General features: G+C 31.2%; 1 protein-coding gene across 5 annotated transcripts in view; it reads right to left on the reverse strand.

Moving 5' to 3' along the window:
- NOVA1 (NOVA alternative splicing regulator 1) overlaps window positions 1-25824 on the reverse strand; it is a 139847-nt gene that overhangs the window by 4236 nt on the left and 109787 nt on the right. For 3 of the 5 annotated variants that reach the window (XM_074328116.1, XM_019746878.2, XM_019746880.2), the window contains one exon: window positions 18242-18313. The exons of the other annotated variants lie outside the window; for them this stretch is intronic. In XM_074328116.1, coding sequence (XP_074184217.1) covers window positions 18242-18313 — 72 coding nt within the window. The remainder of the gene's footprint in view (window positions 1-18241; window positions 18314-25824) is intronic. 5 annotated transcript variants of the gene reach the window in all.

A 25824-nucleotide genomic window follows, 5' to 3' on the forward strand; every position in this document is an offset into this window, starting at 1 on the left:
TTCCAGACATTAAAATGGGCAGTCTGAAACAACTTGTTCATTTTGGGCAGAAATTTAGTTGAGATATTCTATGAGATATTTAATTAGCTAATTTTTCGCAACTATTACCGTGCTATTTCTAAAACACCAAACTTGGTAAAGAATATTTTAAAGAAATAGAGTCACACATTTTTTGGCAAAACGCTCTTGAAGGTAGCAAATGGTGAAAGTATAAATTCAAATTCTAAACTGGGTCACCTCATAAATATATTTGCATATATTATGCACACACATACACACACACTTTTCTTTTCAAACGTATAATTTATAGTCACAGTAGAATTTTGTTTCATTTTGATTTGTGTATATAACCATTTTATTTTATTGAAAAAATCTACATCTTCTAGAAACATTTAGGAATGTCAAATATATCCCTCGTATTCCCACTGATTAAATGCACTCAGTTTCAAGAAGCAGACTGAGAAAATTTTAACGTGTTAATTTTGTTCACAGACATTTTTGTAAAAAATTATTTGTCTGAAATGCTGAAGTATGTTAAAGTGTCATAATTAGAAAGTTAAACCATGATTGCATCTTACACCAATTACAAAGATGAGTTAGATTCATCCTTACATTCTATCCTGTGAATATTGGATAAATATTAAGAAATTTTACCTTTAAGGATTTAAATATGAAATATTTAGAAATATTGAGAAAATTTACCTTTATGGATTTAAATATCTGAATGTTAAATATATTTTATAAATATTTCATTTCAAAATGAGAACAATTTTGCAATAAAATATTGTTGAAAACATTTATATACTTTAAAACTATAGTGTTTTAAAAAAAATTAGGAAGAAAAATATATTAACTAAAAGTTTCAAAAGAGCTATTCTTAAATTATTTTACATTAAAAACACAATATCATTGTTGCTTTGCTCAATATAATAATTATCTTTGTGATTATAACCCAGGAAGAGCACATGAAAGGTTATGAAAGCTATCCTATAGACTGTCAGTAAAAGTAATTAAATATGTAATTTTATAATATCCACTCTAAAATCACCTTAAGCTTCTATGAGATGTGTGATGATGCTATTAATTTCTAATATACTGCATACCAAGCTCATACTGTATTTACTACCTCTACAGCTTTCTTTTTAAACTCTAGGACTAGTTCTGTCCTTCCAAAAGAGCTTGCAAATGTGTGGCTAGTATCTACATAACTGCATGTTACCTTTCTTTTTTTATTTCTCCCTTTAATAATTTTTCTTTTCAATATTCAAAAATTCTGAAAGAATGCATAGTTCAAAAATGGTGTGTGGACTTTCCATAAAACTAAACATATTAAAAAAAGTCTGTATCTTTGCAAATTAAAGAATTACACCATGTCATCTATATCAACGATATCTTTACGTAATAAGTACTATTCCCAGGATATTAGTTATAACTATTTGATGTAATCTTATATAAAATATTGTCAGCCATAATTACTGTTTTATGAAATACTGATGTGGCCCTCAAATTTTGTTGGTATGATTAGCATTTGTCCACATATAACTAAAGGTGTGTTATGATTTAAGAGAAGACATTAATGATTGCATATATTTATAATATGTAGCATTTCCTAACTTTAGATAGTAATAATTCTGCATAAGATTATTTATCTTAGAAATCAGAAATATAAGGAAATGCAAAGTTATTAAATTCCAAATTTAATAGATATAAATATTTAATAGCGTTGCCAAGGAATATGTCACCTGATTTATACTTTTGACACAAGGACATTATAAACCTCTTAGATTTACACTCTCTTTTTTTCCTTGAAGAATGAAAAAATATATCCATATCTATTTGCACATTTCATATTAATCTAATATGGACACAGAAAACTGACTCTCTGAAAAGAAGTTGAGACAAAAAGAAAAATTAATTCCTTTGTGTAATGTATCAGAGAGAGTGGTGTTTTATTTTCATATTATATGAAATAAATATAATTATTTATAGAGTCAAGAACTCCAGTGTGGAAGCTTGGAGATGGTAGGCAACTGACACTGGGAAGGGGGTTGGGGGGGGGTTGCTTAGAAAAAAAAAGGAGCATGAAGACTTATATGAGATAGCCTATTTGCTTACTTCTTAGATATAGGAACACAGCATGTTCGTAAGGAAAAGTCTGTGTATTTGTAGTGTTTGCATCCCCATTGAAATGATAAACAGCAAATTTTAATCATATGTATGGCTTCATTTTCACTGATGCAGTCTGTTAACATACTGACACACACACACGTGTGTGTGTGTGTGTGTGTATTTCTAAAGAATTGGGAGGAAAAATAACTGGATTTTAAATAGCATACAAATTATGTTGTGTAAGATGTATCAACTAAATCAGGTATGTTTTGACAGTTACAAATCAGTTTTCCCTTCAGAGCTATGAGCTATATAGTTGTTACCATCCATCCAATCCTATAGGGAATGCTTACTGAGCGGCCCAGGCCCAGTGTCGGGAGCTGGAGATAAACAACATATGACACTGTTCCTGCCTTTAAGGAATTTCTACCTTAGCTGTAGAAAACAGACATGTAAATGTGTAAGTGCAGGAAAGTCTTAAAAGTGTTGGTACAGAAGTATACAAAGGATACAAAGAAGACACCAGCCTAACTGGAAGGAGAAGGGGTACGAAAATCTTTGAGAGATGATGATCACATTTATCTAAATGTCTTTGACATTTTTCTACTATCAGTAACCTATTCTTTACTATCAGACATTCCCAGAAGCTTCATCTGTCATCTCTGTGTTGGAAAGTTCCTGTTCAAACTGAAACTCATTTTAGCAATGATAATATGCAATCACAAAAGAAGAACCTCTATGGCAATCCTACAAAAAGTATTAAAAATAACTAATAGGTAGGTTTCTGATTAAAAATAAACATTAAGACAAACAAGTTAACTCCTCTGCCAAGTAAGAACTCCACTCAGTATGGTTTTACAAAGGTATGACAGTCTCTGTAGGCATCAAACGTTTTTGTGATCATGGCAGAAAAGTTACTGAATTATTTCAGAAAGCCATACCTTAAAAATAAATGTGAAACAAGTACCATGATGATTTAAAATATCTCAATAGTATGGCCTATTTTATTAGGGCTACCATAATGTATACTTATACTACTACGTATGTATGGCCTAACATTTATAAAGCAATTCCTATTAATAGTAGATAACTGTTATTTCATTCATTCATTCATTCAGCCAGTTACCAATTTGGGATTGAGTACATGACACAGGATGGTCCAATAAGAGTTTGCCTGAGAATCTGGTGAAACTGTTGGAACAGAGATACCTGTGTTTCTAATCTAGAACATAAGCCTTACTAGTGACGATCTTGTCATCACCATATGGAAAGAGGAAGAATGTGACTGAAAATAAAATTACCCTAGATTAAAGAGAGACTCCAGAAGTGGAGAGAGAGATTTCTGACAGCATTTTGGCACCTGAATTTCACCATGTCTAAAGCCAGCACAGAATCAATATAATCCCCCACCCCTTTTTTTATGTTTAAGCGACTTTGAGTTGAATTTCTATAATTTATAATGACCAAATAGTATCTTTGAAAATATTTGTTCTTGTTATTGTATGTATTAACTGCCTGTCCAAAAGAAATACTAACGTTTTATTGTATCTCTTGATACTCTAAAAGTCAAGGTGTCATAGCTCTGGTAAAGAGACGCAAATGGATTACTTAATTTACCTTTTACCAAGAGATATCCCACATGATCTAACAGGATACATCTCTTTCATTTCCCTAATGTATTACACCTTAGGCTACTGAGGCACCAGTTAGTAGTATCCAATGGAGATGCTTGTGTCATTTTGGGGGATCTATATTGACTGTTGACCAAAATAAATTGAAAAAACTGTATCTTTTCTTTCGATTATAGATTTTATACACATAAATAACTACCTTTCTGCAAAGTACTGATTTGACAACATATGTATAGAGAGTTACATGAATACATGTATGAAGAAACAATAAAAAAATAAGTAGCTCTTCTAACTCACTACTAGTCTGTTTAATCTCCTCACTTCTTATAACCAAATCAAAGGCAGTCCAGTTTTCATAAGCAGGTATATCTACCGTAAAATACCATGCTGTCTTTTCTCATATATCCTTACCCCCCGCCCACTGCCAACTCTTGGTTTTAAACCTGGGAGCCATGTGTGCCTTCTCTTGCTCCCTAGCTCTCTACATCCTGTAATGCAGTGTTGATCTTTTCCCTCCCTGAAATGCTTCCTGTCCAGCCCTACTGCTTTATCCTGTCTAAAGTAATGTGTGGTATGATAAAAAGAATCCAGAGTTGACAGGAGACATGAGCTTTCACCCTGGCTCTGCTGTGTGACCTTTGTCAAATCACTTCAGTTTCATCAGCTATAAGATCAGACGGCTTGGTAAGACTAGATGAAGAGTTTTCCTTTTAGCATTATGAAAAAGTCTACTCAGCAGCCTTTAGTGACACTCCCCTTCAACTACCCACTCAATGACCCCGACTCCCTACGTAGGTATTCCAAATTCTCCTTACTCTGCCCCCAACTTGTCTTCCCAGCTACATCTTCTAGGACTAGTAGTATCTCATGCTGAATCCAAACTTTACTCGCTAGTTCTAGAATATAGTCTACATTAGTTTTCTGTCTTTGCTGTTACTTATTCATTTGTTCCAACTGACTGAAATGTTACCTATATACCCACATTGCTCTTCACCTTAAAACTCATAGTTTTGACTTCTGATATCTTATATGTCTTACAAGAGCAGTTTAAATACAATATACTTTGTAAACTCAACACTGGTTCCCTAAAACTAGAAGTGGCAAAGTACTTTTCTATATTTCTTATTATGTTACTTATCCTATGTTGGCTTATATTAGAGTGCAACAGATATTTATCTCTTTAAAAATTTTATCTTTCTGAAGGGAAGTATCTTATTTAATTTTGCATTTCCTATTTCTCCTTGAAGTTCTCAATTGGATAACAGTTTAAAAAATGAAGCCTCTTTGGAGAAATGTCTCTTCAGGTCCTCTGCCCATTTTTTAATTGGGTTGTTGGTTTTTCTGTTGTTGAGTTGTATGAGCTCGCTATATATTTTGGATAGTAGCCCCTTATCGGAGGCGTTGTTTGCATAAATCTCCTCCCATTCAGTTGACTGCCTCTTTATTTTGTCGATGGTTTCTTTTGCTGTGCAGAATCTTTTCAGTTTGATACAGTCCCATTTATTTATTTTAGCTTTTACTTCCCTTGCCGTTGAGGTCAAATTCATAAAATCGTCTTTGAACACAAGGTCCATAAGTTTAGTACCCTGTTTCCCCGAAAATAAGACCTAGCTGAACCATCAGCTCTAATGCGTCTTTTGGAACAAAAATTAATATAAGATCCTGTCTTATATTATATAAGACCCGGTTTTACTATAGCAAAATAAGACCAGGTCTTATATTAATTTTTGCTCCAAAAAGCGCATTAGAGCTGATGGTCCGCCTAAGTCTTAGTTTCAGGGAAACATGGTACCTTTGTTTTCTTCTATGCGATTTATTGTTTCAGGTCTTATGTTTAGGTCTTTGATGCATCTTGAGTTAATTTTGGTACATGGTGACAGTCTCTCTCCCGGGTATATACCCCAAAATCTGAAAACATCCATAAAAATATATGTGCTCCGATGTTCACTGCAGCTTTATTTACGGTGGCCAAGACATGGAAACAACCAAAGTGTCCTTTCATAGATGATTGGAAACAGAAGATATGGTAATATATACACAATGGAATATTACTCTGCCTCAAGAAAAGATGAAATAGTGCCATTTGCAACAAAATGGATCTTGAGATTATTGTGCTAAGTGAAATAAGTCAGACAGAAAAGTCAAGGACCATATGATTTCACTGATATGTAGGATATAAAACTGAAAGCAACAAAGGAACAAGACAACCAACAAGGAAACACAAACTCAAAGACAATAGTTTATGTTACCAGAGGGTAAGGGGGGAGAGAGATGGTAGATGAGGGTAAATGGGCTCAAATATATGGTGACGGAGGGAGAACTGACTCTGGATGGTGAACACAATGTGATATATAGATAATGTATTACAGAATTGTACATTTGAAACCTATGTAATTTTACTAACTATTGTCACCCCCAATAAATTTTAATAAAAAAAGAAGCTAAAAATAAAATATAGATTTGTATAATAACTAAATAATAAACTGTATGAAGATTCCATCATAGCCATGCAGGTGTGTGTGTGTGTGTGTGTGTGTGTGTGTGTGTATGTGTGTAAAAAATATGACTTTGGGTTCATAAAATAAAACAAAAAAATTCCGTCATCTCTAAAATATAAAATTCAATAATTATATTGCAACCATACTGACATATACAAAAAGATAAACATATAGATGTTGTAATGTTATAAAATTGCTGAAATCAGTAACACAGATTTATAATTATTTAAAAATACAGTAACATTATAATGATAATTACATAAGCACGACATGCCTTTTACTTAAAGTTTCATTTTTGTATTATGTTTTTCCTATGTCATTTTGTAGTTTCTTACTCATTAAGCTTGTGGCTGCTTCTTTAGCCATACAAAATGTGGTCAGGTTGGTCCTAAAAGTCTAGAGTACAAATATATAAATGTTTACTTGATTAAGTAATGAAATGGACCAATTAATAAGATGGCTCAACTGACAGTGTCTACTGAATCATAATCATAATTCATAACTGGTGTAATTACCCCCCACCCCTTGCTTTGCTTCAAGCAATTGCATTTTTACCTCAAAATAATTGACTTTAAAAGTTTTGTGGACATTGTACTTCATTTTATATATATATTCTTCCAAAGGGCCACATTTATTTTTCCCTCTGGCTGGAAGATATGACAGAGAATGACAGACAGCATACCTCTTTTTTGTGTCTCTTTGAAAGAAGACAGAAAATGAACAATAATCCTCGTGAAATTTCTAAAGGCAAAGAAAGTTTAACTTAACTATTTTTTTTAATTTAATACAGTTTTTCACTTTTCCCCTTGAAGTATTAAAGTTTTGGTTTTTTTTTGATGACTACTGCATATTTTAAAGATATATCACATTACATTCCAGAGGGATTAAATTAGGATAACTAAAATAGGAAAAATCTATTCTTTATAGGTAAGAAGAGAAGCAAGCCCTTCAAAACATTCCTGTTATGTTGAGATAATAAGTACTCTAGATATAATTATATCAAAAAAGAAAACTACTAGAAGTCAAATAATTATGACAAAACTATGAGGGTTATAAATGATAAACTATTATAGGGCAGTCTATTATTTACTGATGAAAATAATTTGGGCTTTTATCTTGTAAATGCTCACTAAACCAGATTTTACTAAATTGAGGTTAAATTTCTGGAAGCCTATTTGTCATCATCCAAGCATCAAATTATCAAAAAGTTCTTATTATTATTTTAAACCCTCTCTTTTTAGCTCTTTCAGTGCTGTATGTTCAGTGTTCTTAATTGTGATTAGTGGAAAACTGTATTTGAAATACGTGGGGTTTTTACATGAAAATTAATGTTTTTAATTTTATAAAGGTCATAAAAATCAATGTAAATAGTGAAAAATAGCTACGAACATAAAAGAGATGTGTTCATTGAAGTGGATGATGAGAAAGGTATGAAATATAAGGATAGAGGGAATCAGGAATTGTATTTTGGATATCTCAAGTTTGAAATGCATATCAGACATCCAAGTGAAGATGTCAAACAAGTGATTGGGTGTGGATTTGAAGATGAGAGGAAATCTGAGAGGTAACATAGAGATAGTATTTAAAACCATAGGAATGGATAAGGTAATCTAGGGGAAGGTAAAAGTGACAAACAATTTGATAAACAGTGAACAGTAAAGAACTTTGTAGGACAAAATAATGTTTAACTTCTAAAATAATGAAAGATATTCAAAGTAGAGTAGCAAACTTAAGGAAAAAAAAGCAAACCAAATGTAGATAAGGGAATGGCTTAACTATCAATCTCTTTCTTCTAAAAAATATATTGCTTTTTGAAAAATCACATTGTAGCATACATTAATTTATGAAAAGAACATAATCTTTCCCTTTCCTGAAATCCTTCTGGAAAATAATCCTAAACATGGAAATGTTATATACACTCCATGAAAACTAATATTATTATTAAATTATAAATTATAAATTATAAAATTTATGGAACGTGGAAAATAACAATGCCAAATTTATATATATATATAGGTATATGTATGTGAACACACACACACCACACACACGGTGCCAGAAAACCATATACACATTTTAAGGAAAAAAAACTATTAAACTGTAGTAATATATATCAATAACAAAAGATGAATACAAGTCATGTTTGACTTCTGCAATATTAAAAGAGGTTCTCAAAGTGGTTACCATCAGCGTCCAGACACTGCTGATTATGGCAAACTAATACTTGAGCAACGCTGACCAAAGTGTCCACTTGTATACATTTTTTTGGCACTCCCAGTGTGTGTGTGTGTGTGTGTGTGTGTGTGTGAGTATATATATATATATATATATATATATATATATATATATATATATATATATGTAGAGATTGGATTAAACAGTGTAAAATTATATGCAGGTAAAACTGAAGTAAGAAGAATAATAAGAGACTGGATTTCAGATGAGCATTTTTTCCTTTTCATATAAACTGTCTTATTTTAGTTTTTTAAAAGCCACGTAACACAAGGAAAAACTATCCCAAAGTTATGCTGCTGAATAAATAAATCCTGCAAAAGCAGAGTAAACAATTCATTTAAAATAAAGTTAGTACATTTCTGGCATTCAGCACACAATTATTTATTAAGTGCCTATGGTGTGCCAGGTACTGCAGATGTTGGGAATACAGAGGTAAATAAAAATGTAAGTTCTTACTCTCATGAAATTTATAGTAAGGTGGTATAATAAAAACTACTAAATATTTAAAGATTATAAAGTATAAAGTAATAAAGATTAGTTGATAAGTGACAGAAAAGTAGATTTAGAAAACACTTTTAAATTTTAAATTAAGAAAATTTAAAATCATAGTTTTAAATAAGAACCATGTAATTAAGGTAAATGGCTATTTAGGAAAACAACAAAGTTAACCTAGGAATAGAAAGCTTTTGGAAATTCTGAATTTGTTGATAGATTTATTTAGTCCTCTATGCTGTATGTAAACCAAACTAATGAGATATTATTGGAAGTAAATATCTCAACTAAGAAAATCCACCTCTATTTAAACTTATGTATACAGTTAGGTAATTAATTATGAAAAATTTCACAATTTAGGTTTATATTTTGTTTTTATAAATCTTTGATTCAGTCATTTTTATCATTAAAGTTAAATATTATTATTGATTAGTTGAAAAGCTTGATATGTGCAATATTTTGACAGGATTTATAATATTGAAATCAAATTTTAGTTGTTTGTAGGTATTTTATATTTACTAATCGTCTAATTCAACCAACAAGAAAAACTAACAAGAAACAACTATTTATTCCATAGTGAGCAGGTATCAAACTCCCTAATCTGGCACAACTAATCTATCTGAGTGAATATGCAAAGCCATTCTTTTTTCTAATAATTTAATAAAAAACTAAAAATGTTGAAATGAACTTGATAACTACCCAATTTTCCTATTTTAAGTATTCTCCATTTCATGAGGCTTTATTTGGCTCCGTTTTATATGGCTTTATATGGCAAGATAAGGAAAGCTCTATTGAATTGTACATACACACAGAGGAAGAAGACTGGTACATGTCTGGAATAAACAGGCATTAAGTGCTTTGGTTACATGAAGGCACGTATAGTGTTCTGTCTTGAGAACTTGCTGCGTGCAACAACTACCACAGCTATGACTGCAGGGAGAACACTGATGAAACAAACAAACCACCTTTACTTACTAGGTAGTCCAGAAAGACAAAGAATACTGCAAATCTGCCAACTGAACAGCTAATACTGGACTGGACAAAGCATTCTATGCATTTTACCAATGCCTGAGCCGTATCTGGGATATAAAATAAGGAACATTACAGAGTGACTATTTCATTAACTTTTCCCCTGAAGTGTGCCACTTTCTTCAATCTGAAAACTTGAAAAGCTAGGCCTTTCCATAAACAAATATATCTTCATATGAAATCATACCTTTAAAAGTGACTTTTGAAGGTCATATATCCTGGTATTTACCAAATGATGTATTGTAACTCTAAACTGAAAATATTAATGGTATGCTGCTTTCAGCAGCAATTCTTAACTTGCCCTCAGGGAGGTCCTCTGATTCCCATCACTGGGTGTGAAGGTCATACCATCTACATACACAGCAAAGCACACTAACAAACTTAGAAGTTTGTACTGGAATGGATATGGTTAGAAAGCATTCATTTAACCCCTTTCCATAATTTATGGCAAGACTATTGCTAAAGAAACTTAAAAAAAAAAATACCAATGAAATCTGCACATAAATATCTCCAAGGTAAGGGAATCTCTAACTGTATTTGGTAATAGTCAAAAGACTAGTAATGCTATCTGAAAAGATAATCATCCTTCATATAATACCCCTTCATAGAATTAAACTGTATTACTTAGTACACCTTTGCTGTTTTCAATGATAAAACTAACACCTACCCTTCAACTTTTGTACAAACCAAGTATTTATTCTTTAGTTTTTCAAATAACACTCCAAATATGTTATTTCATGAAATAAAGCCTTGAGTTAAATTTTGTGAAGGTTTATATAGTACACAATTGTCATCATTTTTAATAAACTAATGTGCATGTTTCATACAGTAAAAAGTGTTTCCCAACACATCTCAAGAGGCTTCAGGAAACATTTTTCTAAGTCTTCAAATACAGATGACTAATCTCATCCTAGACCTATTAAATAAGAATCTCCATAGGTAATTCTGATATGAAGCTAGAGAACCTTTGATCTATTAAGAAAAATTAAGAAAAAATGTTACAAATATTACACAACCATTTAATTTGGCATAATTTTAAAATATGAAACAACTGCCATTTCCTTTGCCAGTTAGTAAGTACCTCGTCTAGGCCTGAAGCCTCTCTCTTTTGACCCTTCTTGCAACTCCTTAATAAAGTGTCCCACGACTAGGAAATCAAGGAGTCAAGCTGCTTCAATAGATATATAATGTCAAAGACAGTCCAATCTTTCCCAATCTTTTGGGAAATTCCCATTTTATATTCCTTAAAATACTGCATATACCACAACTGAAGTCATTATTTTTTCTATCCTGTTTCACGGTCTCTTAGTTAAACACACACACACACACACACACACACACACACACACACACAAACGATGTAGATATAAAAAAAAAGTAAAGTTCATATTCCTTTCCATCACCCTGATGATATATGAACACAAGATGTCTTTTGACTATTAAAAATAGGGCCATATGCAAGCAACTTATTTTCCCTTAGTTAATATATTATAAACACTATTCTAGGCTAATTTATGAGACTCTTACTCCTTATTTTTAATAGCTTCACCACATCATATTCTGCCATGCTCCTGTTGGAGGACAGGTTGCTTTTTTCAACTTTTGCTCCTTCAAATAATAGTGCAATATACATCCTTGTCTCATATTTTTATGTATTAGTGCATTAAGTGTTACTGGATAGACTCTCAAAAGCTGTAGTGTTATAGTATTTCTTACATCAACATTGTGTTAGAATGATGATTGTCTAAATCTTTGCCAGGACTTTTAATTTGTAAACACATACACAGATTGGTTTTTGCATTCATGAGATATGTGTGCTATATACACACATAAAATATTGTCTATTTGGTAACAAAAGAGTATAATCTCATGATATTGATTCATATATTTATTTTCTCCTTTTTTTATATCATTCTAGGAGCTCTACGTAGAGTTACTAATTCATTGTCCTATCTGTTCATATTTTTTCCAAGGATACTGTCATCGTCTGCTTATTAACGGTGCATTCTGCTATACCAAAAAAATATAAAATATTTATATACTCAAATTTTTTAACCAATTCCTTTCTGTTTTGGATTTCCTTCTTTAAAGAAAGTCATCCTCAACTTGATTTCACACACTATAACTTCATCAAATAGTCTTACAATTCAAGCTTGGATGCATTGAGATTTATTTTCAAATATTGTATAAGGTGAAGGTATAAATTTATTTTCTTTCAGGTAGATAAATATAATAGAACCATTTATTAAATAAAACAACCTTTTCTAAAATGAATTAAAATGACACTTAAATATTACTCTGCACAAGACAGTGTTCTAAATGCTTCTTATGTATTGATTCACTTAAGAAACATGACAACCCTATGAGGTAGGCACTGTTAATTCACACTTCACAATGAGAAAACGCACATGGTCAAGTTAAGGATGTTTGTTCAAATCAGAAAATTAGTAAGTGGCAAAGATTTGATTTAAAGACTAGAATTATGGCTTGAGATCACAGTTGTCTTAACCCCTAAATTACATTACCTTTCTTAACGTATAATAAAATACAGTAAGTTCCCATACATACGTGGATATATTTCTGAAATCTGTTATGTTTCACAATTATATCTGCTTGTGTTAATGTTACAATGCTTTTACTATGATAACTTTATAGTAAATTTTAATTCCAAGTGAATGAAGTATATTACCCCACACAAATTATTATTTTCTTGGTAATTCTTTTATTAATCATATCATGGTAATTCTCAGGCATTTATATTTTTAGTATGAATATTAAAATTATTTTACCTTGTTTCTCTCTCCCAAAAAACTGGGAAAAAATAAAAGTGCAATAAATTATATTTTAATTTAAAGGTCTTGATACTCCTATGATATCAAATCTTTCCTTCCAAAGTCATTGTAAGTCTATTTGTTGAGAAGGTTTTATGTCTTTATAAAAACTGTAAATTCTCTTACTATGGATTCTGGTTTTGTTTTGTTCATTTTATCCTTGGGAATTTTGGGAGATTTTGATATGTATATGATATACACTAAGTTGAGCCATAAGAAATTGAACCCAAATATCAGCAATTTTATAAGGTTTATCCTAATAGAAAGCAAAGTACGTAAAATTTAATGTATATGATAAAGTCAATAAATTCATTGACTTTAAAAAGAGCATTTGGATTTCACTATTTTTCTAGGACTTTCTTAAATACACTTCCAAAAAAAAACATTATCCTGACATCACACTCACATTTAACTCACACACATACACTGAAGAAAATGAATTTAAACATTCTGTTGGATAATTATGACAATACTTGAGACAAGAGCCTGACGAGTTTTAAAACTGTGCTTTGAGTACTACAAAGAGTAAAATAGAAGTATAACAAAGAAGGCTATGCCCCATTAACTTAATCTATGGATTTAATAAAAATTATCTTTCCAGTTTGTTTATATTTTTAGAGAACTGCTACAAAAAATTTCATTTGAAGAAGGGATTTTCAAAAGTAAAAAAAAAAAGAGTTTTAAAGAATACAAACTTTAAAGAATATAAGCCTATTCTTCCAACTAATACTACTAATCATTGAACGGATACTTATTGAGAACCTATTATGTTCTAGGCTAGTGCTTCTGAAACATCAGAGAATGAAACAAAGATCTTTGTTCCTTTCTAAGAAAGTGGGACAGATGATACATACTAAACAAGATAATAAGTGAAGTGTATAGTATTCTATGAGGTAATGGAAAAAACAGCAAGACAAAAGGAATCGGGGTACTGAGATAAGGGGAGGCCAGGTTGCAATATTAAATAGTGTGGTCAGGTAGACCTTATTTAGAAGGTGAATTGTAAACAAAGACTTGAAGGTTATGAAGATGTTAGCCAAGCAGATGTTAGAAGTAAGATAATTTCATGTAGAGAGAAAAACAAGAGCAAAATTCTGAGGTGAGAACATACCTAATGTATGCAAGGAAAAGCAAGCAGGTCAATTTGGCTGTGGCGGAGTGAATGAGAAGGTAAGTGGTAGGAAATGAAATGAAGAGGTAATGTGGCAAGGGCCAGATCTTGTAAATTAATGGACATCATTTTGGGGATATTGGCTTTTACTGAGCAAAATGGGAAACTACTGCAGGTGTAGGCAAATAAATGTTTTAAATGACATATTTTAAAAGGAACATTCAGTCTGCTCAATGGAGAAAAGACTTTGGAGTGCAAGGGTAGAAAGACAGGAAAACCTAAATGGAGGCTATTGCAATAATTCAGGCTTGGACTAGGGTAACAGTATATTAATGAGAAGTGGTTATTACACACACACACACACACGTAGAGTCAACATTATTTGTTTTAGAAACTGGATTTGAGGTGTGAAAAAAAGAAATGATGAGGATGGATCCAAGATTTTTGGTTTGAACAAGTGGATATATGGAGTTGCCTTCAACAGAGATGGGAGGGTATAGATGGAGCAGTTTTGGAGTAGTTTTTGGACTTGTTGTATTTAAGATGTCCATTACCGTGTTTCCCTGAAAATAAGACTGGGTCTTATATTAAGTTGTTGCCCAAAAGATGCACTAGGGCTTATGTTCAGGGGATGTCATCCTGAAAAATCATGCTAGAGCTTATTTTCCAGTTAGCTCTTATTTTCAGGGAAACATGGTAGCTATGCAAGTAGAAATGCTGAGGTGGAAATTGGATATAGTCTGTAGTTTCACTGCAAGATCTATTACCTATGGTAATAGATGAGAAGGTAGACTATGTGGGTATAAATGCTGGCTGATTAAGTATATGTGTTGGTGTGAGTTTGTGAAAGTTTTTATTTTTTAGATTGCTCATTTTTCTCAGTGAAGTAGGAGTAATTAAGGTCATCAGGTGGCAGTGAGGAAGGAGCAAGAGATAATGGGGAGTTGTGCTAGGGACAATTTTTAGATGGCCCCATAATGTCTGATCCCTTGCTATATCATTTACCATCTTAAAGGATATTTTTTCTTTTTCATTATTACCTGAAAGATATTTCAGAAAAATAACCTAATGTGGTGAATACTACATTTTAGAAACTGTATTATTCTAAGAACAGGTAATGAATTTATTTCTTACTTCAACTCTATGAGGAACTATTATCTGAATTTCAAAAAAGGGAAACTGAGGCCCAATTTACTCAACAAATTAAGTGGCAGAACAAGGATGTGATCATAGGCAATTTGGCTCCAGTCTTGACTATTAACCTCCATTCTATAAGTCTTGTCATATGCTAGTCTTTCAATTTTCAGGGGCAAATTATTATAGAGCCAGGGGTGTCCAAACTGCGGCCTACAGGCCAACTGTGGCCCATGTTCCATTGTTAATTGGCCCACAGCAAATTCCAAAAATATATTTAGTTTACTTAAATAAACCAGGTGAGGCAATACGTACTTCACCTCGAGTGAGTGGCCCGGCTGTTTCTGTATTTTACCGCATATGGCCCTTGGTGAAAACCATTGAAAAAAGTTTGGCCACCCCTGTTATAGAATCATAACATTGTAGTCATAGTCTGTCAGTATGATTTGTGGAAACAAGTTATTCTGTCAGTCTGACCTGTGCAAACATCAGGGTAGGAAAGTAAAATTCATGAGGTATTGAAATACGTAGTCATTAAAAAACAAAAAACAAACAAACAAACAAAAAAACACGACTTTTAAATGTTGAAACTGAAGATAAAAACCTTTGATGTATTTTCTGTGCTTTTTGTTTTTGGGGTTTCTGAATATTAACAGTCCCTTATTTCTTTTTATCATATTAGTTTGTAACATAGACAAATTTTGGAAATAGAACTCAATCATAACTCATTTAGCTATTACAGACGACTATAACAAATCATTGTCTGGATGTATTTTATATTGGTTTATATAAATTCACATGAAAAAAGCTTATAGTTACTTTTAACAGCAGAGGGTGTCATATTAGCTAGAACACATAAATAATAATTTTTAATCTAAAATGGAATGTTCTGGGTTTGTACCATTTCTTCCAGTTATAAAATTAGAGACATATCTACTAAATTGTTGGGTAAGAATAAAGCAAACTTAACCCAGTAATAAAAGTTATTTTCTTAGAGGTTTAAAGTCTATTTTAATTACGGAGAGGTTAAAATTATCATATTAGAACCCATTTTTCATCTTGGTTACCCTTACAGATCTAAGTCAATACAGTATAGTGAAGCTGATTTAATTAGGGCTATACACAAGAAAAACAACTGAGCTATCTAAAGTCTGAATGAACAGCAAGAACCAAATTACCTTCTAACAACATGAGTCGACTCTATTGGGAAATACTGTAGGCAATAAAATAATTACGAACTACTAATAACATCAAGATGGATGATAACTTCAATTCCTTCAATGAGTTTAAGGATTTTGTTTTATTCCTCTTTATTTTGCCTCATGTTACCCAGGAGATACTATGCTTGTTTGTACAAGAACAGAAGAAAACTGAGTATAAGTAAAATACGTTTAATAAATATAATTGAGTATAGTGGACAGAGTATAAAATCACAAATGACTTATTATATCATGTTAAAAAAGTAATAAATAGACTTGGCAGAGGTGGATGTAGTAACATATCTAGATGGTAAAAATGTTAATAAACTTCAACATACAATTACCTTTTTTTAAGAGATCATTTTATAAAAATTCATGTTCAGGTAAAATAAATGAAAGAAAATAAAATCTAACTTCACAGGCAAAATTATTGAGATGGTTTTTCTTTCTACAGCCAGGATTTTTTACTTTTTACATTGAGAATAAAACATTAGTTTTGTTTTTATTACAGTTGTACTCATTTGTCTTGTTTTGTTTGGAAAAGGAAGAATGATGACGTACAAGAGAAATATCAAAAACAAAAAGTCAGTTGTTTTCCCAATAGTTTTCTATATCGTGTGAACGATAAGGTATATAAAGTGAAAATGTATATATACTTTTTAACTTCATGCATCAATAATACAAGCTTGATTTTCACTTTATATAGTACCATTTCCTTCAAAGAGAAGTGCTGGGTTTCATCACTAGAGATGTGTGCTTTTTAAACTAATTTATTGGGGTTAAAATGTGAGCACTATAAAGTTTTTTGTCCGAAGGGAATGCTACTGTGTAAAATAAAAATCAAGCTCCTATTATAGAATAAAATCTTGTTAGTTTTGCTTCCAGTTATTATTTCAAAAATTTTCCTAGGTTGCAAAAGTATTAGAATCAATAAATGGGCAAAAGAATTCTGATAGCCTTATATTAGATCATATGAAAAAGGCACAATTACTATATTTAACAAATATAGTTCAAAATTAATTTATCAGTCAACCCTATGAAATACATATTGAAAATATAAGCTTTTATTTAATATTTAAATAATCCCATAAGGCCTTGTATTAATAAAAATGTGAAAATATTAAAGAAAATAACATTTCTCACCTAAATGAAGCTCAACTCAGACAATATGAAAACATATTTAATCATTTTAATAAATATATCTTTTCAACATTGTAAAGTTACAGTATGGCTCTGAATTACATAAAATATTTAGATGATTTCCTTAAATGTGCCAAAAAATAACCACATTTTTGAAGAATGACCTACAAATATTCAGTACCAAAACAATCATCAAATCAAACTAGTAAGATATATTTCTAAATGCAGTTTGCCATTCCAGCAAAGAAAATGCTACTATTGAATTCTAAGAAAATATAATTTCCTGAGTTGTTAAACAGCATTAAAATGATCACAAATACCAATTTTCAGTTTCTTTTAGATTGCTAGAAATGCTTTTCATCCAAAATTTAAAACTGTTTACATAGTAAGGAATGTCTGAAATAAACAAATGAATATGCATTCACTTTTAAAGATATACCTTTGCTCAATGTCATATTTATACATTTATTTTTTACATATATGATATTCTTAACTCATATACCAAGAATCCTATTAAGAAACAATCAAGGAGATTATAAACACCAACTCCATAAATAACCCTCAGAGCTCCAAAAAGTCATCATAATTTTAAAGGGAAAATCCAAAATTCTAGTAGTCTACCATCTGCGTATATTTTTATCTAAAGTTAAAAAAAAAATGCATATAAATTTTCAGAAATAATTGATATTTCTTTCTCAGGTTATTTGGAATCTGATCATGGTGCACATATGTGAATGAACGAACACATCCTTAACCCACCATTATCTTTTTCTCCAGTGTGCAGGCAATCACCCGTGAAAAGTATGGTGTAGATGACAGGATGATACTGTACCTGATTAGCTCTGGAGGTGGTCATGGGATCAGATGGAGAGGACTTGGTGGTAGTTGGGGAAGATGGCAATGTCTGGGAACAAAGCAGTTCAGGAGCAAATCAACCTTTATAAGCCTTAAACTGATTATTTAAATAAAACAAAATAAAATAAAATGTAATATAACGAGAACAAAATCCTATGAACAATTTTTTCTCCTATTCATTCAAATTTAATGGAATTTAAGATCAATTAAACAACTAATGCATGTAAATACGCATGCATAAGCATGTAAAAATAAATTCATGACTTGAAATCATGATGGTGACTGATAAAAATTCACATGAGTATTAAAGGTATCCTGACCATATTCATGAATAGTAGTCTCTTTTCTTTCCCTGTTTTCTTGGGGGAAAAGAGATGTCAAACAAAAATTCAAGAAATTCAATGAGTAAAACTGAAAGAGTCATTGTCCTATCAATGAATACAGTCGGGGACTGGAAGAAGTGGTGAAATGAAGTTTACTTTGGCATAAAATTATCCACCTACTTAATGTGCTGAACATCACCAACAAGTTGATTCCACATGAATTTAGGGATCCATACTTAAAAGCAATTAAATTTGCAGTTCTGAGTTCTTAAAATCACATTATCTTCTAAATATTAATTTTTAATTAATTTAGAGCCCGTCTGAAAATGTAAACATTAGCTTCATATTAATAAACAAGTAATAGCATTTTAACAAATTGTCATAATATTTTCGTCATTTATGCTAAACACTAAAAATTTAATATAGATGAAGGGTGAAATATGTTGTAGCATCATCAGCCTGTGTTGAAAATAAGCACAAAAGTATTAGGAATCGTATTTATTGTCCACTTCACTTCTAAACACATATACACACTATATATAAAATGTTTTATGAGAGCATAACATACTTGTTGAATAATTCATCAAAATATTTTAAAAACTTCTCATGTCTAAAAGAGTAAACTTAAAGTGTAAAATGTTAAGATTTTTTTCTTTAATAAAAAAGTATATTTTCCCTCGACAAATAGCAGTACTTAGATAGTACACTCAATAGATAATATTTCTTAATAGGTGAAATGGGGTAGTTTTATAGTATAGATACAATTCTACATGAACATTATGTTTTATATTAATATATACCCATCCAAATTACTCAGATATGAGCAAAAGCATAACTTTAAAGGTTCAGCAGTGTCAGGAAAAGTAGGTGAAATTACTTAATATAGTCATATTTGTGCAATTAAGATGCAAACGTTCTAATCTGTGTAGAATAAAGCAGTTAAGAGTAAAAGAAAGAATAAGAAATTCACAGTCTCCTACTTAACTCACTGTTCTCCAATAACAAAGTATCAGGCCATGTTTTAAATAGTCTACTCCTTAAGTGATTCCTAGTTCTTCATAAGTTAAAAACCTTAGATACTTTGAGGAAAACTAGACAAAGTTGAGTCATATCAAGATTTTTGTTACATTGTATTTAAAAGGGGGAAGGGAGCTACATTCAGATGTAAAACTTCATAAAAGAAGGAAAAATCTTCAAATCCTTTGTTTTATGTTTTTGTTCTTTGTAATCAATTCCTGTCGTTTCTCAAGAGACAGTTGAATTTTCAGTCATTAAAAATTGCCCTAATATTCTCTTTTCCTTGCAACACTATATTGGGACATATGCTATTGACTTCATGCTACTATACATACTATGACTTGAACAGTAAAGGTTTTATTTTCCCATCTCTGATTACAATTGTTATTGAAGAGAATTCCTGTGAGTAGTTAGCAAACATTTAAAAGTCTGCTTTGTACTAATCCTATACTAATGATGAGATTGCTGACTAAGTAGATGTGAAATAAATCTGGAGGCCATTTCTCCCAATATAGGTTAGAATCCAAGTTCATTAACCTAGGTTTATGAACCTAGCCCAAGGTTTGTGTGTTGTGGTTTTTTATTTCCATCAGGGTAAAATCAACCTGAAGTACCATAGGTTCACTATGACATCCACCTTGCCCTGGATATGAATTCTCAACAAGGTCCGAAATACTGCAGAGAACTATGTGGAGAAAGTAATAATATCAGTGTCTCCAAATTTGTAGTCACTTAGGTTAATAGTATCTTCTATCCAATACCTTTGTTTTTGTTTGGCATATACATGAAATATTGGACATGTATTATTAGTTATTGATACAACTCATATTCATCAACATTGTCCTTAATGATTTTGATGCAGTTTCTTTCCCACAGAAATAAAAACAATTTAAATCTTCTGGGACAATATTAATATGTTTTAAATCATTAAAGATTTGATTATTAAACACCATAAGAAATTAGAGTTTAATATTTTAAATAAATAAGTGAAAATTATATGCTTGGGCTTCAAGAAATAAGATTGTCAAAACATTAGATTGTCTCTGAATATATTTTCTTGGTTTAAATTCCTAAAATAATAAACATGTAATGAAATGAACACGTAATAAGTTTTCTAGCTATCTATTTTCATATAGATACTTTTTTAAAACTCAAAGTGTCCTACCTCTACAAATTAACATACCAATAGAAATTTCAGAAAGCTTGCATTTCAGTTCATTTTTAAAATACTAGCTGCAAAAACTGTTCTAGTAAATGTAAAGTAATGCCTTTAATTTAAAAGTTTCTATTGATTAATGAATCAGCTTTGATAGTTGTTCTCAACCACACAGATAAGTAGAACAGAAAAATCCTTGAGAAATATTTCAATGTACAGTATGTTTGTTTCCCTAATATTTTATAAACAAAATCTTAATTTCTATTTACTATGCAGACTTTGAGTTTAGTGGTTTCAAGTTAAAAAGCATTTAGTAAAATTTCTAATATATATCATGAAGATGCAATTAAATCTCCATATAGCAACAAAGGACATATGCCTCTAAAAAATATTTTTTTAAATTTATCAAGTGATTATGAAAGGCACATTTTTTAAGCACAATTTTACCTTTAACACAGAAAATAATATTGTTGTTTAGATGAATTGAATGGCTGTTTAAGGATTCTGCTTTAAACACTGGAGGATGAATTACTGCAGAAAAATTTGAAGTAGTTTATAATTTTAAAATAGTGGATTCTTTGGAATATAGTTTTTAAAAATTCAATAGTTAACAATAGGCATTGGTTAAATGTAGATATAACTAGGCTTTTGAGAATAAGAATTAAAAAGTAACTACAAATCAAAAGATGCATTCTTGTTAACAAATGCCAGTTTTGCTGGACCAGAGAATATTAATATAAATAAGCTCTATAATAAATACAATTTACCTTCAAGCAAATCTACAGTAATAGACTGTCAAGAACCTCTGATATTTATAGGTATAGTGAAAACAGCAATGAACAATACATTTCAATTGTAATTTGGAATCTATCACTAGCTGAGTAATATCACTTAAGTAATCACCTTTCCAAACCTGTTTCTAGTTCTGTTAAATAAATCTGTATACTGCTCTATAAAAAATAATGGATAAATATTTAAATATGTAATTTTTGTCTTTGGTTTTTCATCCTGACAAGTCTCTTCCAGTCCCTCCAATGTCTCAAGTATTGGGACTCACTTGGCCCTCACATAAACTTGTGTTGTGCAATATCAACAGGTCTTACACAATTTATTATTCCATAGTTTAGTTTCGTCATAATTGCTATTCTACATGTTTTTCTTCTCTTCAATAATTCAATCCCCTATATTTTATCTTTCAACTTGGTATTCTTTATTACTTGAAGGAAATCATGACTTCCCAGAATGAGATTCTTCATCTACTGCAACTGACTTCATCACAACTTTTTTCAGTTTTCTAAATCATTTTTCCCCCATCGTCTCCTTCTTTTCATTGCAGAAAAAATTGTGATCTCCTATTTGGACCTCCTAATTTTCATTGACTAGGATCTTGACACCCTATATTGTATCTTTCCACCACTCCTGAGTCATTTCTCTTCCTCAGTAATCTCATCTGCAATTTCTATGCCTTTTTAAGCTCCTTTTTATTCTTTAACATAAGCCGTTCCCTCGTGATTAGCAGGGGTTACATGAGTCTCTCTGATCTAACTTGCATTTGTCTCCTTTGTACATCCAAAACTTCAAATCAGCAGTTTCCACACTTCACACAACAACTTTTTCTCTTACCTAACCAGCCTCTTTACCTTTAGTAAATAATATCATTAGGAAATAATGGCTTTGCTCTCACCATGTGATTGAAACTAACTAACTTTTAAAATCTCCAATGATTTCCCATTTAAAAAAAGTAGTTACTTATTCTCATATTTGTCTCTGGGTATTCGATTGTCTTTAGCATCTTTCCTCACACTTTCCTTATTTTCTCACAGGAAAGATTACTCATTTCCCTTATGATTTACAAAGCACACTTACTAGGAAGCAGGTATAGCTCTACTCAGTTAATACTCAAAATACCCTTATGAAATAGATTACTATTACCATCCCATGATACAGGTAAAGAGGTTGAGGTATAGAGAAGCAGAAACAACTTGCCCAAAGGTACACAGTTGGTATGTTAAAGGGCCAGGATTTGAACCCTAGCAGTCCTACTTCAGATCCTATGCACTTACTATAATAGAATGCCTCTGACTTAATTTTTCTGATAACTGCTTCTTTAGCTCATTTGTTTGCTTTTTCTCTCTGCTACAAGAAGGTGCAAGTGAAATTATCTTGTCTGTTTAAGTCAAGAATCTATAGTTTCAGTTTTAAATTCTCGCCTATGCTTCTATGAAAGACTACTTCAAGAAAAAAACATACTATTTATAATTCAACTTTCCTGAAACAAACAAAATATTGTCTCAAATAGGTGCCTGACTAAAATTCATTTGTTTGTTTTCAGGCTTCACCATTCTTCTAGGCTCAAAACCATGCATAGTCATTTTTTTATTCTTCCTTTACCATTTTGGATATAGAACAAATCAGTCTCAAAAGCTTACAAATTTTACTTTGAAATATCTTTTAACTTTAAGCATTTGTCTCCATTTTCATCACCAAATGAGAGATTAAGTATTCATTATCTTGTTCTTAAAATATTGCCTAGTCTCTTAACTTCACCCTGATTAGAAGATATTCTACCTTAAAGAGGTTTTCTTCTTAGAGAAACTTATTCAAGACTTTGGAAAGTCCCAGAAGAGAAATCTATTGGATATTGTTTAACCAGATTACTCAAACTTGGAGGCCATATAGCCCAGTGTTAAGGTAATTACCACTTACATTTCCTTGGGTAAGTCATTCAATTCCTCTAAGCATCAGCTTCCATAAGTATAACATGGACTCTGTACCTGTTTCATAGTATATCTGTGAGAATGAATGGAACGTGATAATACATGCAAAGTGCATAGCATAATGGCTGGCACAGAAACAGATTAAGCACTATATATATATATACAAACCATGTTTCCCCGAAAATAGGACCTAGTCGGACAATCAGCTCTAATGCATCTTTTGGAGCAAAAATTAATATAAGAGCCCGTATTATATATTATATTATATTTTATATTATATAAGACCCAGTCTTATATTATAGTAAAATAAGATCGTGTCTTATATTAATTTTTGCTCCAAAAGATGTATTAGAGCTGATTGTCTGGCTAGGTCCTATTTTTGGGAAAACATGGTAAATATCTAACCATTATTACTGATCCTCATCCTTGACCATAAAAACTTCTTTTTTTGCCTGACAAAGATGACCGTCCCTTGGATTTGTGTTACATAAGCTTTAGAAAATATTATCTAGCAGACTTTCAAATCTAAAGACCTGCATAGTAGAGCAATCGGCTAATTAATGGTCATAGTTCTCATTTTCTCTTACCAATAGCTGTATCTACAAGCACCCTAAGAATCTCTATGGATTTTTAGCACAGAGGAGAACAAAATGCAGAGGTACCTCCTTTTATCCATAAACTTCCAGAGAAATTAAAAGTGCTCTTGTGGGAAATATTAGGAAGAATCTGTAGTCTATAGGAAGCCCGTCAGCCAGCTATCCCTGCCTGGCTAATATTATTTCCTCTAAACTCCAACACAATTGTTCCATTTCCAGCAAGACAGTTTCCTTACTATTTAATAATTATGGTGCCTTTTTCCTCAAATCCGCATTGTTTCACATGCCTAAAATAAGCTTTTTTCTTTCTTCTCCTCTAATTAAACAATTCTTATACAATCTTCAAGGTTCAGTTAAAGTCTTCACCTATTTTTCAAGACCACATGTTACTAGCCTACATTTCTTTCACCTATTATAGTACATTGTTTGTATTATAGTTTTGGTATATAAGTACAATTTTATAAATTATTTTAAGCATTTATGATCTCTCATAAACTAGTTTTAGAGAACAAGTTTTACAATTTAATACATTTTGCAACTCACTAATAAATTCATGGTTGAATGACTGAATAATGAACAAACAAATTATGCACTATTTTGCCAATTTTTCATGACGGAAGTAAAATTCTTTGCGCTAAATGAGACTTTCAACATCTTAATTTGATTTTGTTTTTATAAATACAAGAGAATTCTTTACATGCCTATAACCAATTCTTAATGTAGGTTTTCTTAATGTAGCTTTTCTTGAAAGCACACTTGAGCCAAAAAGGAAAGAAGTTGCCAAAAATCTGTATTAGACAAAGGAAGTTAACAAATGTTAACTATATTACTGATTTGTGGTTTCTACCATGTTTGGGGGTTCATTATATAGACTCATTATGTATAAACTCCCATACTTAGAGGGGAAATTGAGGGACTTACAACAAGAGGAAAAGTTTCAATAACTTTTCCCCATGGGGTTACCATGGGAAAAAAAAAGGTATAAAGCTCAAAACATAAAAAGGTGGAAATGGAAATATATATATCAAATAACCTGTGCTAAGAAGTGCTCCAAGAATGAGTTCAGAGCTTGTAGGCAAACAAGGTCTACATTATTTGAAGAATATTGAATGTCTCTGCTTTTTGTGTGTCCTAAAATAAGAAACAGTATGTTCATGTAATAATTAACTTGTTTAATTTTGGTTTTTGGCTCTCGTTTTATATCTGTTTCTTAGTATATTGTTTTGTAAAATGAGCACAGTGGTACTATGTACCTCGTGGTTGTCTCCTGATGTTAAGGTTATAGAACAGAGGCTATAATATTTTGATTATTCAACAAATATTATTGTCATTTTTGAATATATAAAATATTAGTCCCTTTGTATTAGCAAATAAATATCTGTTTAAATTTAAAAAAAACACATTTGAGAATTAAGAATTGAGTATTTCACAGCAGCTAATATCTGAAATTGGGAGAAAGGCTCTCATACTAGATTTCATCATTCCACTATATGAAAGACTTGCAAGACCAGTATGCATTACTTTCCTAAGAAACTATTCTAGTTTGGGAATTGATTCAGTGAATTAAGGGTAGGTTTCATTTGGGTAAAATATGGCGGTTCATGCAATTTATTCAGCTACCAATTGTATCTAGATTGTGTAATTCAGAATATAGTATTTTATTAAAAGTCCATAATATATGGTATATAATTATAACTTTTAAAACAAGTTTTATTTATTTAGAAGTAACTCTGACTCCCTATTTTAAGTCT

Source organism: Rhinolophus sinicus, linkage group LG03 (genome assembly GCF_036562045.2).
Source record: "Rhinolophus sinicus isolate RSC01 linkage group LG03, ASM3656204v1, whole genome shotgun sequence".
Taxonomy (NCBI): Eukaryota; Metazoa; Chordata; class Mammalia; order Chiroptera; family Rhinolophidae; genus Rhinolophus; species Rhinolophus sinicus.